General features: G+C 34.7%; 1 protein-coding gene across 3 annotated transcripts in view; it reads right to left on the bottom strand.

Moving 5' to 3' along the window:
• Positions 1 to 410: 410 nt before the first annotated feature.
• LOC113072224 (kinase suppressor of Ras 2-like) overlaps positions 411 to 18956 on the bottom strand; it is an 86871-nt gene continuing 68325 nt past the window's right edge. For 2 of the 3 annotated variants that reach the window (XM_026245296.1, XM_026245304.1), the window contains exons 19-21: positions 16105 to 16239; positions 11604 to 11733; positions 9062 to 11357 (exon numbers count right to left, since the gene is read on the bottom strand). In XM_026245296.1, the coding sequence (XP_026101081.1) occupies positions 11211 to 11357; positions 11604 to 11733; positions 16105 to 16239 (412 nt within the window). In that variant the 3' untranslated portion in view covers positions 9062 to 11210. Of the gene's footprint in view, positions 1670 to 9061; positions 11358 to 11603; positions 11734 to 16104; positions 16240 to 18956 lie in introns of those variants that run through there. The other variant, XM_026245298.1, reaches the window with a different exon arrangement.

Raw genomic sequence — 18956 nt, 5'->3', positions numbered from 1 at the left:
TTTCTTAAAATCCTTTCTTAAAGATTTCTTTAAAAAAGTATTATTCTAATTTTCTGAGATACTGAATTTGGGATTTTACTTAGTTGTCAGTTATGATCATCAAAATTAAAAGAAATAAACAATTGAAATACATCAGTCTCTGTGTAATGAATGAATATAATATACAAGTTTCACTTTTTTAATGGAACTAGTGAAATAAATCAACTTTTTGATGATATTCTAATTATATGTCCATCACCTGTACACTACTTTTCAAAAATTCATTTTTTTTTTATTTCTTTTTATGTTTTTGAAATTCTCTTATGCTCACCGAGTGTGCATTTATACATTTAGATTGAGTAAAATAGTAATATTGTGAAATATTATTTTAACATAAAATTAATGTTTTGTTTTACTGTATTTTAGAATGTAATTTATTCCTGTTATGTCTAAACTGAATTTTACTCCTCTCTTCAATGTCACATCAGCTTTCAGAAATCATTCTAATATGCTGCTCAAGAAATATTTATTCTTAATATTTTCTTCAGTGTTTATTTGAAATACTAAAATGTATTTACTTTCACTTTTGATTTATTTCTGGTTCTGTTGTACCTCAGCAGCCACCAGGCGTCTATGTAATGTCACGTTGACATTGGACATGACATCAGATAGACGTTTCATTTTGGTTGAAAATGAAAATCAGATTGAAGTCAATATTTGACTTCAATTTGCCATTGACTTAACATTGGATTTTGGCACACAACCTAAAAACAACAAAATATCAACATCAGCTGACATTGGTATTGGACATCTATTTATTGACATTTGAATTTACATTAAATTTTGGTCACCCAACGTCGCAACCAAAATTTTACCAAATATCAACGTCTTAGGACGTTGTGTGCCTGCTGGGACAGTTGCAATGCATCATCCTTTTTTACTTCATTAAATAATCAAGTACACATTCTTTTACCTGTTTTCTTATTTTCTAATAGCTTTCATTTGAATCAGATATGGTAGTGTGATTCATCTCAGAGCTGGTTGATTTGGTTCAAGGCCCTATTTAAAAATTATTTGAAATCTCTATGGAGGGAATGAATGAGTAAAATACGTCCAGAGTCATGGCTGTCAAGTCACTGTTGCATTCGATTGTTCAGATAAACAGGTGCCTCGTCCACAAAATCACTCCATTGTTTGAATTAATGTTGCTGTTTCAGACCAATCAAAAAAACAGAGCAAATGTTTGGAAAGGTACACCGGGAAATCACGCAACAAATAGCTTGTCTTTACTTATTTAACCTGTATATTAAAGTATTCAAATATAAAAATTCACCTTCACCTTTAATGCATCTCCAGAATCACCGTGATGTTGATAGTAGACATGTTTGGAATAGAGGGCAGATATTGACTTTGTGTGTACAGATTACGATGAAGATGTCGCCTCTTTTTAAAACCTAAATCAAAATCTAACGAAAGGTATTCTGCATAGACGAACAAAGCAAGGGCTCTCTACTGAACTCAGTCCATCCATCCTAAGTATCACAGGAAGCCAGTGCCAAGATTTCCTATCATGTGACAGATGAGGTAAGACCTCAGTCCAGGGCTTGATTTGGTGTGAGAATGCAGTCCAGATGAGACCATGAGAGAGAGAAAGGCCTTCTGAAGAACAGGAAACCACCGCTGTTACAGCCTATGAAAAGGAAAACAGATCAAATTAAACCGGCATGAGGAATTATGTCGGTACTTCCGTTTCTGATGGGTTACATTAAAAAATACACACAAACACATTAACTCCAAAACCTAGTGAGCTACCTAGCTAGAAGTTTCTTTAAGGGCATCACATGCATGGATATGACACAAAACCTGTTGTTAAGCATAGAGAGCAACATCTTAACATCTTTTAATTCTAAGGCTGTTGCTTAGCAACATGCTAACATAAACAAATGGAATCAGAGGTGTTTGTAAAAAATTCAAGATCATTATTTGAGTGAAGCAAATTACTATTTGTATTATTAACTAAAGCTTAAAGCATAAAAACATTGTCACTTTTAATAAAACAAACATTAACTAAAAAAAAACCTAATGTTTTATTTTCATCTAGTTCAACATTCATTCTAACAGGGAGCAGTCTCACACGTTTTACTTCTTTTTTTTAGGTTATATGTTAGGACAAACCATTTTTAAAGTAAGGTTTATGGAACATTATATTGACATTATCAATGGCCAAGCACCGATGATCCAAGTGAAATTTGTTGAAAGTTATGAAATTTGCCACACTCAGCAAGGCTGCTCACTAGGTATTGTATGACTGAGGAGACAAGTTTCTCAAGTTTAGGAATAGGAATGTTGGCCCATACAGGCTTCTAGTTGCTCAACTGTCTTTTCGCATCTTCCTCTTTATGATGCTCCAAATGTTTTCTATGAGTGAAAGATCTGGACTGCAGGCTGGCCATTTCAGTACCCGGATCCATGAGATTGTAATTGATGCAGAATGTGGTCTGGCATTGTCATGTTGGAAAATGCAAGGTCTTCCCTGAAAGAGACGACGTCTGGATGGGAGCATATGTTGTTCTAGAACTTGGATATACCTTTCAGTATTACTGGTGCCTTTCCAGATGTCTAAGCCTCCCATGCCACACGCGCTCATGCAAACCCATACCATCAGAGATGCAGGCTTCTGAACTGAGCACTGATAACAACTTGGGTTGTCCTTTTCCTCTTTAGTCCGTTTGACATGGCGTCCCAGTTTTCCAAAAAAAACTTCAAATTTTGATTTGTCTGACCACAGAACAGTTTTCCACTTTGTCACGGTCCATTTTAAATGAGCCTTGGCCAAGAGAAAATGCCTGCGCTTCTGGATTATGTTTAGATATGGTTTCATTTTTGAGTTTTAGCCGGCAACAGCGAATGGCACGGTGGATTGTGATCACCTACAATGTTTTCTGGAAGTATTCCTGAGCCCATGTTGTGATTTCCAATACAGTAGCATGTTGTGATTTCCATTACAGTAGCATTCCTGTATGTGATGCAGTGCCGTCTAAGGGCCTGAAGATCACGGGCATCCAGTTTGGTTTTCCGGCCTTGACCCTTATGAACAGAAATTGTTCCAGATTCTCTGAATCTTTGGATGATATTGTGCACTGTAGATGATGATAACTTCAAACTCTTTGCAGTTTTTCTCTAAGAAACTCCTTTCTGATATTACTCCACTATTATTTGGGGGAATTGGTGATCCTCTGCCCATCTTGACTTCTTAGAGACACTGCCACTCACTTCCACTTTATACCCAATCATGTTGCCAATTGCCATAATAAGTTGCTAATTGGTCCTCTAGCTGATCCTTATATGGACATTTAACTTTTCCGGCCTCTTATATATATATATATATATATATATAAAACGGGACTTTGTAATGTAAACAAACATTCTTACAGTAACATTAATAAAAAGGACAGTGCGTTTGCAATGCTTCAGCCACAGGATATGCGTCTGCATTTGTGCACTGTAACAGTCTGTGTAAGCATTTTCGTTGTCATTGCTAGTGGATCTCCACCCTGCTGTACAATTCAGTATTACTATCTTTTATCACTTATCTTTGAATCAAACCTTTTCTCATTCTCTCAGCTCTCTTCTTTTTTGGCCCAAGTTCGTGACTAATCAGCACAAGCTCAGTGAAGTGTGTGGGCGCTTTAGCGAGGTAAAGAAAAAACTTTACTCTTCTGCGCATATGACTTTTAATCTAGACATCTGGAGCATGAAATTGGTCAGAAAGTCCTCCCACGTAGAAAAGGCATATATTGATACAGTACCTGTGACTGGACACCCTTTAGATTGGAGTGAAAATGTTCATTTTCAGTGCAAACTGAGCTGGATATTTCATTTACCTTCAGGCCTAGTTAGCGCCTCCCAGTTCATTCAGAACAACAGACTCATTATGAGTGAGAAATTATACGTGGAAAGAAGAGAAAAGATGAAAAGCAAGGTTCAAATCAATTCGACAGAAGGTCAAGTTTAACACATCACACACAGAATACAGAACACAGATTTTGATTCTGTCTCTAAATATAAGCTCCGTTTTAAAACTTAGCCACATTGCTGTCTGCCGCCTTGTCTTTATTTTGCTGTCAGCATGATAAATTAAATGGAACTCTGTCATACCAATAGCGTAATATAAATAGTGTTTCCCATGTAAAATACAGAAAAAACTCAATACACTCTTAAAAATAAAGCTTTTTTTTTTTTTTTTTGCATTAAATGTCATAATGGAACCAACGTTTGAAGAACATTTTGATAATCTAAAGAACCTTTTGTGCAATGATAAGGTTCCATGAATATTGAAGATTCTTCATGGAACCATTGATGCCAATAAATATATGTATTTTTAAATGCAGCCCGAAAAAAAAAAACGCAATTCTCAGAGCATACAAATATGCATGGTAGCATAATTATTTAATATGCAATTTATTTAATAATTAAATAATGATCTTACCTGTTAGATTAGTTAATTAGATGGGGTACTAATGAATGTGTATTTAATTCAAATAATTATTTTAACATCATAAGTACATAATTAGTGTTACATTAAGCTTGTAAGAGAAATTGTAAGGTAGGCTAAGTGACTTTATACACCTCCGTTCAAAAGCTTGGAGTGGATATTAAATAGTAAAAATGTTTCAAAATGTTACTGTTTTTTTATGACAAAATAAAGACAATAAAATGTAATTATTTAAGATACTGATTATGAGGCTCAGCGTCAATGCTTAGTCGGTCAATGGGGATCTCTTTAGACCGGCGGAAATCCAAGATGGCGGAGATATGCAACTAAAACAAAGTTTACTATTTCATGAAACTATCATAAATAATGAAGCCCAAGTGCCACAGGCCTGATGTTTGACGCATAGGCTGGCGAAATGGTGACGTCAAAGAACTTCATTACACTAACATTTTTGATAATTAAACAGCATTATGAAAGTGTCTTATGCTCATCAAGCCTGCTTTTTATTTAATATTAAAATAAATAATTAAATTGTTCTTTTTCTATTTTAATAAACTTATATATATATATATATATATATATATATATATATATATATATATATATATATATATATATATATATATATATATATAAAATTAAATATAAATATAATATAAATATAATTTATGTGATGCTAAACTGCATTTTCAGCATCATCAGCAAGTCTTCAGTGTCACATGATCCTTCAGAAGATACTTTTTTTTGTAACTTGAAATTGGCCTAGGGTTCATTGATAAATGAAAAGTTAAAAGGAACAACATTTAGTCAAAATAGAGATGTTTTCTAACAATATCAATTTTTAATATCAATGTTTATATCAGTAAAACAAATCTTTGCTGAAAAAAAATAATTTCTTTTAAAAGAATTTAAAGAAAATTAAAAATGATTTACTAACCTCAAGCTTTTGAAGGTAGTGTATAATGTTACAAAAGTTACATTTTAGATAAACGCTGCCTTTTTTACATTTTTTATTTATCAAAGAATCACAGGTGAAAAATTATCACAGATTTCGAACATGGATAATAAATCAGCATTGCATTAAATTTATTTTAAAGTATATTAAAGTTTTGATCAAATAAATGCAGGCTTGATGACCATAATTGACTTCTTGAAAAAATATAAAATAGTAATGTATCCAAACTTTTGATCTCAAATTTTTGTTTTTTACATTGCCCCTGTTTTAGATTTGAACCCCAGCCTCAAGGAACTCTCTGCACGTCCATGGACTAGATAGTTAATTACAACATCCAATTGAGCTTCCTTTACCATAAGATTTATTTGCTCACTGCTCTTGATTCAATTCAGGATCCCCTGCTAAGAATCTTGTGTGGTTTGGCAATTTATGGTCTTTCATGATAGTACTCCATGGGACTTAAACACTAACCACATCTGACTCTGATCCAGGGAATTCAATTAGTTCATCTGCCTGTAATTTGAGGATCTCAGAGGTGCTTCTTCATGGAGGTTTTAGGTCATGTTTGTTCTCCACAAATTTCTTCAGGCCACTTTTTATGTGATTTTTGACAAGGTGTTTTTTTAAGGCTTTTTTAACTTAACTAATTGTACTTAGATGAGGGGTTATGTGTGCATAAAAAATGTATTATATATTATAATTATATTTTTGAAGCATAATACTTAATTTAACATTAATCACATTTTTAATTAAATATTAATATTAATAAACAATATTAAAAAATATATATATATATATATGTAGGCTAATTTAGCTTCAGTTTGATTCAGTTTCAGGCTCACCTCATTTCACATTTTAAACAGTGATTTGACCTGATTAAACTTATCAGACGAGGGAAGAATTTGGGCAACAGGAGCAGATCATTCTCTTATTAGGAAGACTAGCCAATAAAGATGTTATATTTGATGTTTGCAGTGAGGTGGTGTCTGCTGCCCAGATACTTAAAGTGATAGTTCACCCCAAAATTTTAATTGTATCAAATATCATTCCGAACACGTATGATTCGCATTCTGCCATGGAACAGAAAAGGTGCATAAAGAAAAAGAGACCAGTATATTATTCAGAATTCACCTTTTGTTTACAAAGAACATATGTTCTAATCTTGGTTTAGTACCGTGGCCAAGATAGCTCAACGCCCTGCAATTTAAGAAAACACATCCAAATTGAAAAAACACCAGCAAAAAAACAAAACATCTTCATCAGTTTGACAACACAAGTGCTGCAAATCCTCACAACACATGCATATAATGAAACTAGCTGCAAATCATCACAACACATGCATATAGCGAAACGCTCTGCAAATCATCACAACACTTAAACATAGCGAAATGCGCTGCAAATCCTCACAGCACATGCAATTAACAAAAGTGCTCCAAATAGCACTGACCACAGTGGAAATGTTTTGAGGAAACCTCAAAAAGTGTCAGACCTGGCTTGGATTTGCTTATCGTGCAGTGGCTACTGGTCAGTGGAGTTGTTGGTGAACTGAAAGATGTTTTTTTTTTTTTAGATTCTTTTATCTTTTTGATATTATTAGACTGAATAAGCTGAATAATAACTTTAATATCCTCAGCTAAATATAATTTCAAGGTTAATGAAAATGAATTTGCAATGCTTCATTAATTGATTCTTAATTTGCATGTATTGTGAAGTATCTGCAGCGCGTTTCGCTATATGCATGTGTTGTGATGATTTGCAGTGCGTTTCGCTTTATGCATGTGTTGTGATGATTTGCAGCGGTTTTGTTATATGCATGTGTTGTGATGATTTGCAGCAGTTTTGTTATATGCATGTGTTGTGATGATTTGCAGTGCTTTTCGTTATATGCATGTGTTGTGATGATTTGTAGTGCTTTTCGTTATATGCATGTGTTGTGATGATTTGCAGCGGTTTTGTTATATGCATGTGTTGTGATGATTTGCAGCGGTTTTGTTATATGCATGTGTTGTGATGATTTGCAGTGCGTTTCGTTATATGCATGTGTTGTGATGATTTGCAGCACGTTTCGTTATATGCATGTGTTGTGATGATTTGCAGCGTGTTTTGTTATATGCATGTGTTGTGATGATTTGCAGCGGTTTTGTTATATGCATGTGTTGTGATGATTTGCAGTGCTTTTCGTTATATGCATGTGTTGTGATGATTTGCAGTGCGTTTCGTTATATGCATGTGTTGTGATGATTTGCAGTGGTTTTGTTATATGCATGTGTTGTGATGATTTGCAGTGCTTTTCGTTATATGCATGTGTTGTGATGATTTGCAGTGCGTTTCGTTATATGCATGTGTTGTGATGATTTGCAGCGGTTTTGTTATATGCATGTGTTGTGATGATTTGCAGTGGTTTTGTTATATGCATGTGTTGTGATGATTTGCAGTGCTTTTCGTTATATGCATGTGTTGTGATGATTTGCAGTGCGTTTCGTTATATGCATGTGTTGTGATGATTTGCAGCGGTTTTGTTATATGCATGTGTTGTGATGATTTGCAGTGGTTTTGTTATATGCATGTGTTGTGATGATTTGCAGTGCTTTTCGTTATATGCATGTGTTGTGATGATTTGCAGTGCGTTTCGCTATATGCATGTGTTGTGATGATTTGCAGCGGTTTTGTTATATGCATGTGTTGTGATGATTTGCAGTGCGTTTCGCTATATGCATGTGTTGTGATGATTTGCAGCGGTTTCGTTATATGCATGTGTTGTGATGATTTGCAGCAGTTTCGTTATATGCATGTGTTGTGATGATTTGCAGTGCGTTTCGCTATATTCATGTGTTGTGGTGATTTGCAGTGCGTTTCGCTATATACATGTGTTGTGATGATTTGCAGCGGTTTCCTTATATGCATGTGTTTTGATGATTTGCAACACTTGTGTTGTCAAACTGATGAAGATGTTTTCTTCATTTGCTGATGTTTTTTCAATTTGCATGTGCTTTCTTAAGTTGCAGCGAATTGATCTCTCTCTCCCATCATAGTTTAGAATGATATGAGAGCAAAACGAGTTTTCATGATTCTCTTTAAGTACATATAATGGTTTAGCTCTGTATGTGGATCCTTACCAGTGTTAGGGAAATTTAGTTGAATTAAAACAATATACATCAAAGGTTTTAAAAAAATAGTTCAACCGAAAAATTAAAATGTCATCATTTACTCACACTCATCTCATTCTGCTCAACAAAAACAGTTAACAATAGCCATTGATGTCCATAGTCCATTTTTTTTCCATTCTATGGAAGTCAATGGCTACCATCAACTCTTCGCTTACCCACATTCTTCAAAATATATTTGTTGGTGCTCAACAGATGAAAGAAACTTATACATGCTGACAGAGTTTTCATTTTATGGTGAAGTATCACTTTTTTTCTGTGATTGGATAAAAAAAAAGTTATCTTAGTTTAAGATAAAGATTTTAAAGCTTTATTCTGTTCCTGATCACAATCGTTAAAATAATTACAATCAAATAATTATTTACTTACAGTAACTCCTTAACTTTTTTACATAATGTAATATAGATTTTTTTTCAACATAAAACATGAATCATGACAAGGAGCAAAAAGAAATGACGAACAAAAAGCAAAAGTCAACACCTTTTTATTTTCATATATTTTCATAAAATGATGAGTGCAAAGAAAGAGCTTGTGATGTGTACCAGTCGCTAAGCCATGGACCATAAGGCATCAGTAAATACAAGCTTTATATATGCTTACAACAAATACAGAATACAAAAACTCAGTCATGGAGGCAATCAAAGAAATCTGCGAAGACACGCACACAATCTCAGGAAAGAAACGTAAACCAGAGCGATGGAGAAATGTTGATAAATAGCGACCACTGAGAAAATGCATGGATGGATAGTAAGAAAAAAGGAAGAGAAAACAACAACAACGACAACACACACGCAGAACAATTCATACATTCATAATGGAGCAGAAATATAATAGATGACAATGAGGTCGGATTGAGTGATTGGAATATTAATTACAGCAACAGATCATTAAGCAAAATCTACAGCCTGTTAAATAGGCCTGATATGGAAGCTGCTAATAATGGTTGTTAACAAGATCCCATCATCTCACGATTTCCCATAATTCCCAGTGAAAAAACACTGTCCCTACACGTCCTCGTAGCCCAGTTTAAAAAAAAAATAAATGTGTAGAAACATTGTAGCAGTTATTTACTTACAGGTTTAAAATTGTGCCTTACTAGGCCTGAAACAGACTTTAAGCATCATTTTGAATTACTTTCTCAGTGTCTCACATACGCCGTCATTGTATTTAGTCACAGTTTGTAAAACTACTAAGCTGGTTCTGTACTCGAGGGGACAAAACCCCTAAATATTTTTTCATGCATGTAAAAACGGTCGACCATACAAATATAAACGCCCACTTGACAACATCTGTATTTTTGTGATCCTAAAACATACTTGAGCACTTGAAAATGACAGCAGCAACAAGTTTGTGAGCACTGGCACCATTTATGATCCAAAACCCATGGCTTTACAAGTGAGAAGATTGTCTGTACCCAGAGTGCATGGTGGAGAAAGCGGGATAGCGGTTCGGTTTAAGCCATAGCTAGCGACACCAACCTCAACACTCATTTTGACATGATCACCGTTCCGTGTGGACATGGACAATCCAGAACTTGCAACATGCAACACTCAAATTAATGAGATGTATTTTAGAATAATATACAAATGCCGCCTTGTTGAATAGTGCACTATTACTCATGGTACTTTATATTCTCTACAATATGACAATGTATAGCCTAGTATAAACAATGCAAAGCTTTAAATTATGCTAAAACATTCATAAGTATGCACTGAAAAGAAAAGTTTTGTAAGTGTGATAGATACAGTCTGTTATATCTATCCCTTTTTCTTTGTAGGCTCAGGAATAGCAGTTTACCCCCAGGTAAATCTGTTTTTGTCACAGTTAGGCATGATACAATTCAAGTGTCGATAATATACATGCGTGCCTCGATTCGCGGCGGGCACGTTCCATTACGGTGCCATCGCACGAACAACGTCTTTCTATATAGCAGATGCTGACCACGCAAGTAAATGAGTGATGGCTATAACGCGACAAGAAGAAATATAAAGTCTTCACATTCTCGGAATACACGTCTCCCTTTGAGTTCGGAAAATTCAGACGACAGGATGGAATTCTGAGAAACACTGATACAGCGTGAATGAGAGAAAACAAACAAGTGTAAAAGAACTCCAAAGGGTACATTTCTCAATCAAAAACATAAAATAAATAAAACTCATCCAATGACTAAATTCAAAAAAGAAAGAAAGAAAGAAAAAAAAAAAAACAATACAGACAAAAGCTTTAACAACTCTAGTTTTAGTTATTTTTTATAAAAAATGCATTGCAGAGATTCAACGAAAGAAAACAACATCCACTGAAAGGACTCATTCAAGATAATAAAAATAACCACAAGCAGTTGATATATGCAAAACAGATCAAACATACATTTAGCAACAAAAAAAAAAAACAACAAAAAAGAAGAAAACATCTCCCTTTCATGTACAAATGATACACCAGAAAGTACTGTGTGCTCTAAATATGTTAAATGATCACTGCGTTTTGGAAACGTCGCTAAATACATGCACCATCCAGTAGCGACTCTCTCAGTCACGCTGCATGACTCCATTTGAATGTTACCTCACGTTTGGTTTGCGGTTTTATTTATATAAACAGCCGTTTTTGAGTTTAGCTTAGCTCATTTCACATACTCAGCTGATTTCCAGAAGTGTACTGGGTGAGACAGGCGACGGTTGCGTTTCGGGAGTTTCTCCAGTAGTTCTACGAGCTTGGAGAAGCTGGGCCTCTCTTCCTGTTCATACGCCCAACAGAACAGCAGGATGTCCTGTGGGAAAGAAGAGTCTGATCAAGCACAAAGTTCTAATTTGACATGATCTAAAAGCCTGTAAAGAATCCTTTTTTTCCATGCAAAATAAAGTGAATGGCCTCTTTTGGAACTGTCATGCTCAACCAAAAAAAAGCACAATAAAAGAAATTAATATGTCACATAGACTATATTTGACAGCTTTGTGTGTCTTTGTTTGTATAAGAATGTATATAGTTTGGACCGGAGAGCCTTGTGAATACTCACGGATATCTCCTTGCCCATGCCGATCTGAGTAAGGTTGGGCTTCATTCCACTTCCCACCTGCCAGATAATGACTTCAGCTGGCTGATTTTTAAAGGGCCACTCACGTGCATGGAGCTCGTACCAGATAGTGCTGAAAGATAGGACACACATGAGTGTTAGTGTGCATGTACTGGTTTCTGTATACTTGTGAAGGACAAGTGTCTAAAAAATGTGTCATTAATGTAATAAAAACCCTATAAAAGCAAATAAAAAGGTTTGTAAATTGACAAAAATATTTTAATTAGAATAAATCATTATCTATATATTTATATAAATAAAAAGTGCATATATTTGTATATATAATAAAATGAAAAAATCTATCAATCTTAATTATAATTGGGATAATTTAGGAATTCTTTTACAAGTATTTGTGTACAAGTTTAGGAGTCTGTAGTTGGTTTGCTACAGTATATCTTTGAGTGTCAAAGTTCTGAAAATGTCCCTAGAATAGTAAAATCTCTGAACAAAAAAGGTTTGTAAATAGGTCAAATAATGCATTTATTAAAATCTTACATTATATAAATAGATCTTAATTATAATTTGTTTAATTTTGGAAGAACAACAAGTCTCACATCACAAGCATAAGCTGTGTGTGTGTGTATGTGTGTGTGTGTGTGTGTGTGTGTGAGAGAGAGAGAGCGCGAGGACATGTGAAGAGTGCCACGGGCCTCCTTGAGGGGCCACAATACAGCAGTTCAAAAGATTTAAAACACTTTCGGTGCACTACATCACTTTTCATTCTGATTTAGTTAGAAGTCATTCAAGATAATTAATAAATGACTTTGAGGTGCTGTTGACAGCTGAAAAACAGTATTCTGCACTAAAGAGCATGTTCATGTTAAAGTTTACTAAACCATGCTTAAGAGCTAATTAACAATCATTGAATGGAGAGCGCCACTGAAAAGCCCAATCATCCCAGCTCTGCAATTTAAAACCACAAACAAAACATGCAGCTTGCTGAGATTGGTGAGAAAAACTAAATCAGTGTGATTGAGATTTTGAGGCTTTTGCAATACCGAAGGGGAGAATTCACTAAGAATTGCATTTGAACCCAATGATAGTCTTAGGCTGTCCACATTAATTCAGATACACTTTGAAATGGATCTTTTTCTCTGTGTTTTGGCCTTTCATGCATAATGAGACCGTGTTTTTGTCCTGTGAAAGCTAAGCTTTTTGCAGATGTTCTACCAAGTGGAACAATTTAAAATAAGTTTTCGCATTGTAAAGTAGTGTGGACTGTGAAAACAGAGGTATTCAAAAATATACCCATGTACATCGGGATGTACCGGCATTATTGTGCCTAACGTTTTATGCATTTAAAGGTCCGTTTGGACGAGCAATGTTTCAAAAATATGCTTAAACACACTAGTCATTTTTATATATATCCATATAATTTTAGATGTAGCCTTAAAAAAAAAAAGCTATTTTTGGTGTTGAAAGTCTTCCATGAAGAACTTCTATGGAATAAGAACTATCACTGAATGGTTCTTTGGGGGAAATAGTTCTTCTGTGGCAAAATTGAGAAAAAAGATTGTAATGTCATTCATTTGCATGTAAAAAATGCAATTTGCACAACACATTTACAGTCTTGCAGGCCATTTCTTAAAGGGATAGTTCACCCAAAATAAAAATTACCTCATGATTTACTCACCCTCAAGCCATCTTAGGTGTATATTTAGTTATATTAAAAGTTATATAAAAAAATGTCCAGGCTCTTCCAAGCTTTAAAATGGCAGTGAATAGTGGTTGAGTTTTGGAAGTAAAATTATGATGTTGTAGGCGTAGAGTAAAACAAATGCATCAGTTCTCTTCAGAAGGCTTTTATTAACCCCTGGAGCAACGGAGTTATTTTTATGATAGTCTTATGCACTTTATTTTGCTTCAAAATCTCTACACCCATTCACTACAATTCTAAAGCTTGGAAGAGCCAGGATATAACTCCAACTGTAGTCGTCTAACAGAAGAAAGTCATTTACACCTAGGATGGCTCGAGGGTAAGTAAATCATGGGGTAATTTAAAATTTTTGGGTGAATTATCCCTTTAAGGTTGGAATACATAACTTTTGCCCAGATTTTTGCCCCGATTTACAGTCTGGACAAGTTGATGCTAGTTGCAGAAAATCAGAGCCAATCTGCAGATTGGAGTTGACAAACTTCATAAAATATTGCAGTGATAGTGATGTTTACAGACTGATTAAGCTTCAGACTATGATTTTATATTTTAAAACCATATCTTATGTGTTTGTTGTATATTCCAGCCTTTAGTGTTTGTTGTAGGGGATGCACTAGACTTCCTGGTCTGCCGTACTTTACTGAAACTTTTTCATTTTTCTGTGATCCAGACACCTGAATCGACTTCTAAAAACTGCTGAAAATGCACTCCTCTACACTGAATCTGGACATATGCCCGGTTTCTCCATCATTTGATCATCATTTGATGAATTACCGCTGCCATGATTGCTAGAAAACATACATAAACGTAATTTCTTTTAAATAAGAAGATCATTTTATTGCCCACCGAAAGCAAAGTCGATAGGTCCAGGCAGATAGTGCTGAATAAAGCATATTATAATTAGCCAAATATAAATAGAGAGGATGCATGTTTGTGCTAAAAAAAAGAAAGAAAAAGACTTGCAGGTGGTTAGCGAATAATGCCATTTAGTGAATTTGCCCCTGATTTTTTGCATAACATATTGTCAAGTTCATGCTGTATATACAGATAGCATCTTAAAAAGTTCATAAAACAGAACATGAGAGGATTACGTGCATAAAATATCCCACAGCTGCTGCGAACTCTGGCAGAGAACAATGGAAGTGAAAAGAGGAGGCAGAAGGGACAATGGGGAGAACTGCTTTGGGGTCACCTCTAGGTAATGTCCCTTTAGTGTGACCAGCTGGACAGCTTGCGTGGGTGCTGTATTTGGCTCTCATAGAGTGACAGTGTGACAGAGCCTCCATATGGAGAGAACAGCTGAGGATGCAATTGTGTTAGGACCCAACAGAGCAGCATTCCTTCATTCCTTCATTCTTTTCTTCATTTGGCCTACACTCTCACTGCCTCTGGAAAGGCCCGGGTCAGGTAGAAATAAATGCAGATCGAGGTTCAGTTCTGTATCCTGCCTCATGTGAATACAATCTGATTAGTGGATGCTGAGCAATGAGAGAATCAATTTTGTTATAATACTCATCCTAAATGGGCCATATTCTAGATCTTTGTATTATTAGGGGAAGTCGTGGCCTAATGGTTAGAGCGTTGGACTCCCAATCGAAGGGTTGTGAGTTCGAGTCTTGGGCCGGACAGAATTGTGGGTGAGGGTAGTGTATGAACAGCTCTCTCTCCACCTTCAATACCACGACTTAGGTGCCCTTGAGCAAGGCATCGAACCCCCAACTGCTCCCCGGGTGCTGCAGCATAAATGGCTGCCCACTGCTCCGGGTGTGTGCTCACAGTGTGTGTGTGTGTGTGTGTGCATTTCGGATGGGTTAAATGCAGAGCACAAATTCTGAGTATGGGTCACCATACTTGGCTGAATGTCACTTTCACTTTCACTTTATTATGAATTTATGATTTTTTTTCACTTGCAAATCTATGAATGTAATTGCATTAGAAAACATATCAAACCAAGTTACATCTGCAAACAAATGCTTCTCTGAAAACAAAAGTCACTTTTCTGAGACATATTTTTTTTCCCATTGACTTTTATTAAAACTGGCGATTTGGTAATTTTTTGTGGATGCATGAAGTCAGTTTTCTTCAAGTAAACAGTAATATTGTAAAATATTATTACAATATATTAAAAAAAAGTTCTATGTTAGTATATTTTAAAATGTTTTCCTGACCTCAAGAAAAATTATTATTATTAATGTTATTATTATCAATGTTGGAAGCAATTGTGCTGCTTAATTATTTTGCGCAAATTTTATATATTTGGAATATTTAATATATTGAAAAAGTTCAAAAGAACAGCAATTATTTGAAACATTTTGTATTTTGTAACATTATTGATGTCTTTAGTGTCATGTTCTCTCAATTTAATTCTTAATAAAGGATTAATAATTTTTACTGACCCCAAACCTTTTAACATGTTTGTAGTGCATATATTTTATTTTATGTAAACCCAAACAATCTTATTTTTGTTAAATATTTTGCTTGAAATTTAAAAAAAATATATATCTTTCAAATAAATGCCTCTTAGTTTGATATTTTCTATCTAATGCAATGCCATATGTTGCAATATGCAATATGTTTTAAGTACTATATCTAATGAAATGCTACTATATTTTAAGTTTCGTATCAAAATGATTAAATGATTGAATGATTAAAATCCCCAAATGCTGACACTATAAGGGCACATGAACTGTGCAGGGAAAAAGGCATAGGCTTATTTCTGTAAATAAAATTCTGTTGGTCCCCTGACTGACAAAAGCAGAGAAGCAGTGAGGGGGACCTAGAGGGACCCACCCAAAGGCAAAGACATCAGACTGTTTGGAGAAAGGAAGCTGGTTTTCTGCCGTCTCTGGGGAGAGCTGACGGATGAGCTCAGGAGCGAGATGACACAGCCAGCCGCTTGGGATCCGCAGCTTATCCTTTCTCCTACTGGAGAGAAAGAGACACAGAAGACCATGAAGTTTAAAACATGATCAATCACAACACACAAATTGAGTATCTCAACATTTCTGAGTTAGATTTATTTGTACCTCATTAAAAAGGTCAGAAAACAAACTAAAAGATCATTATAGTGACAATCCTGTACAAGAAAAACAATAGAGCCAAGCAACTATTAGTCTCCCATAATCAGAGTATTGACAGTCTAGTCCACAGATAAGACCTCTCTTTGAACTTGTTTCCCCCGAAATGCAATTCGATCAAATGAAGAGCAATTGGAGGGTTTTGGTTTTTTCTTTGTTTTTCAAAATGTTCTCCTCAGAAAAATAATGTAGAATTATCATATTCTGTAGAGTTTAAGATTTCAGCAGTGTCTGCAAGCAAAAATCTAAGATTTCATTATGGACTCAAAACGTTTCTTATAAAATTGTCCTGAATGATCGGAGCTGCAAAGTTCCTCGTTATTTTTTTGAAGATCTATACTCTTATTGTTTCAATAGTTTGTCTATATTTATTTCTAAATCAGTTGTTTCTTTCTTTATAAAAACAAAGACTGAATGTCAAGAAACTCAAACTACTATAGCAGTTTTTTTTATTCTTCTCAGAAGTACACAATGTAGCAGAGTCTGGGAACTTGTAAACACAACTTTGTTTCCCAACGGACCGATTAAAAACCTGTGAACTCTCTACAATGATAAAGTCCTTCTCAGGTGTCAGACATGGATTTGAAAGTGGTCTATCACTGACAAAATAGAGCTGCTTCAGCTTGACTGAGTCCCTAATCCAAGTAAAAACAAATTCACTCACCCATGATGCTGGTGTGTGTGTATGTGTGTGTGTGTATATATATATATATATATATATATATATATATATATATATATATATATATATATATATATATATATATACACACACACACACACACACACACACACACACACTGTATATCTCCAAACAAGAGTTGAAAATTAAAGGGCTCAGCAAAAAAAATGCCATTAAAATGAACAAAAATACACCCCCAATATTGTGGACAAAAAGCTATTTGTTCATTTATATCTATTATTTTCTTTACTCCCTTAATGTGCTATATACAGTATGCATACATTCATAATACTATTCATAATAATTATTATTAATAATAATAATCTTAATATAATTATATTAAATTATAATTAATTGTATACCATTACAATTTTAGAAATATATTTTCAAATAACACTTTTATAAGCAACAACCTATATTATTCTGCACAGTCAGATGTCATTTAGACATATAAAAACAGGGTATGGTTTTATATAGTAAAAAGAAAAAGAAAAAAAAAAATATATATATATATATATATATATATATATACAGTATATATTGCCCCTTAATAAAAAAATAAAATAATAGTAATAATAGTAATAATAAACACTGCTCCAGACCAAGAAACAATAACAACAGAAAACTTTTGTTACATTAGATCATGTTATGTTACATCATGATCACAAAAGACAGAGAGGAGAAAAGATCCTTGAGCTCGTAGGGCTTCGATAGCATTAAACCCACTAGTCTGAAATCTGGGCGGCCCACCAGACTGCCCAGAGTAAATTTCCAATGACTTCTTCTCTTATAAAGACTCAAACCCACACAAACCCTCATAAACAAACCTTGACATTTCATGATGCCTCAGTACGAGTGCGTTCACAGCCTCAATAGACTCTCGTACCTGCTAGATGTTGCCTTACGTGCATGTCTTTCAAACAGCACCAAATCCCAGAATATTCAGATCTTATTACAATACCCAGTCATGTCTTGAGTCATAATACATAACTAATGTAAAATCGTGTTATCGAGAGCCAGACTTGTGCTTTACAGATAAACAATTCATAATTATGCTAGAACCTGCACGTCCCTGATGGTCTGAAAAAAAATGTGCTGCTCCCAAATACTATCCCTTCCTCCTAACAACTCTTGATAATAATTCACATGGCTGTGGAGGTGTAGAAGAGGGCTGATCAGAACGGCAACAGTGAGCCGATCCAGGAGACTTGATCAACAATGGCTGCAATGTAAACCTGTCGCTGTGGAGATGCCGTCTTTTTCCTGGTAATTACTGCCAACATACGTAAACACACTTGTGCAAAATCAGCCTCATAATCAGATGAACTGATGGGTCCGGGTGTTTGTAATATTGCTCCATCGGGGATGTTGATTTACTGCTTGCAATGCCAATGAAAACATTTTCAAAGAGACACGACACGCAAACACGAACGGGACGAGGGCCAAAACAACATCAACATCATCACGGTCATCAGCAGTGGCAAACGCTTCATGTTGCACAAGATAATTTACTCTCATTTTCAGCTCTTTCAAAGCCAAAGACTTCATTAAACATCTTATTATGCAAATAAACATACATTTAAAACAAAGAAGTCAAATTTCTTAATTAAAATTGTGTTTCAGGGCTGTTGATTGACAAATGCAAGAACTGAATACTGTTAAGACAATGCTTAAACGCATTAAACTTGACAAGACCATTTTCATAAAAAAAAAAAAAAATGCTTATCGTTTATCATATTTCACTCAATCTCAATTACTATTGTGCTGAAAAATATATTTTAAAAGGTAAAAGTATAAAATAATGGCAAAGTGTGTTAACATTGTCACACACCTGGACTCATTTAATGTTTTTGCCCCAGTGACCCAGTTTCTGTCTTCCGTGA

The sequence above is a fragment of the Carassius auratus genome, chromosome 5 (assembly GCF_003368295.1).
Source record: "Carassius auratus strain Wakin chromosome 5, ASM336829v1, whole genome shotgun sequence".
NCBI lineage: Eukaryota > Metazoa > Chordata > Actinopteri > Cypriniformes > Cyprinidae > Carassius > Carassius auratus.
This window is presented reverse-complemented; position numbering and strand designations above follow the sequence as displayed.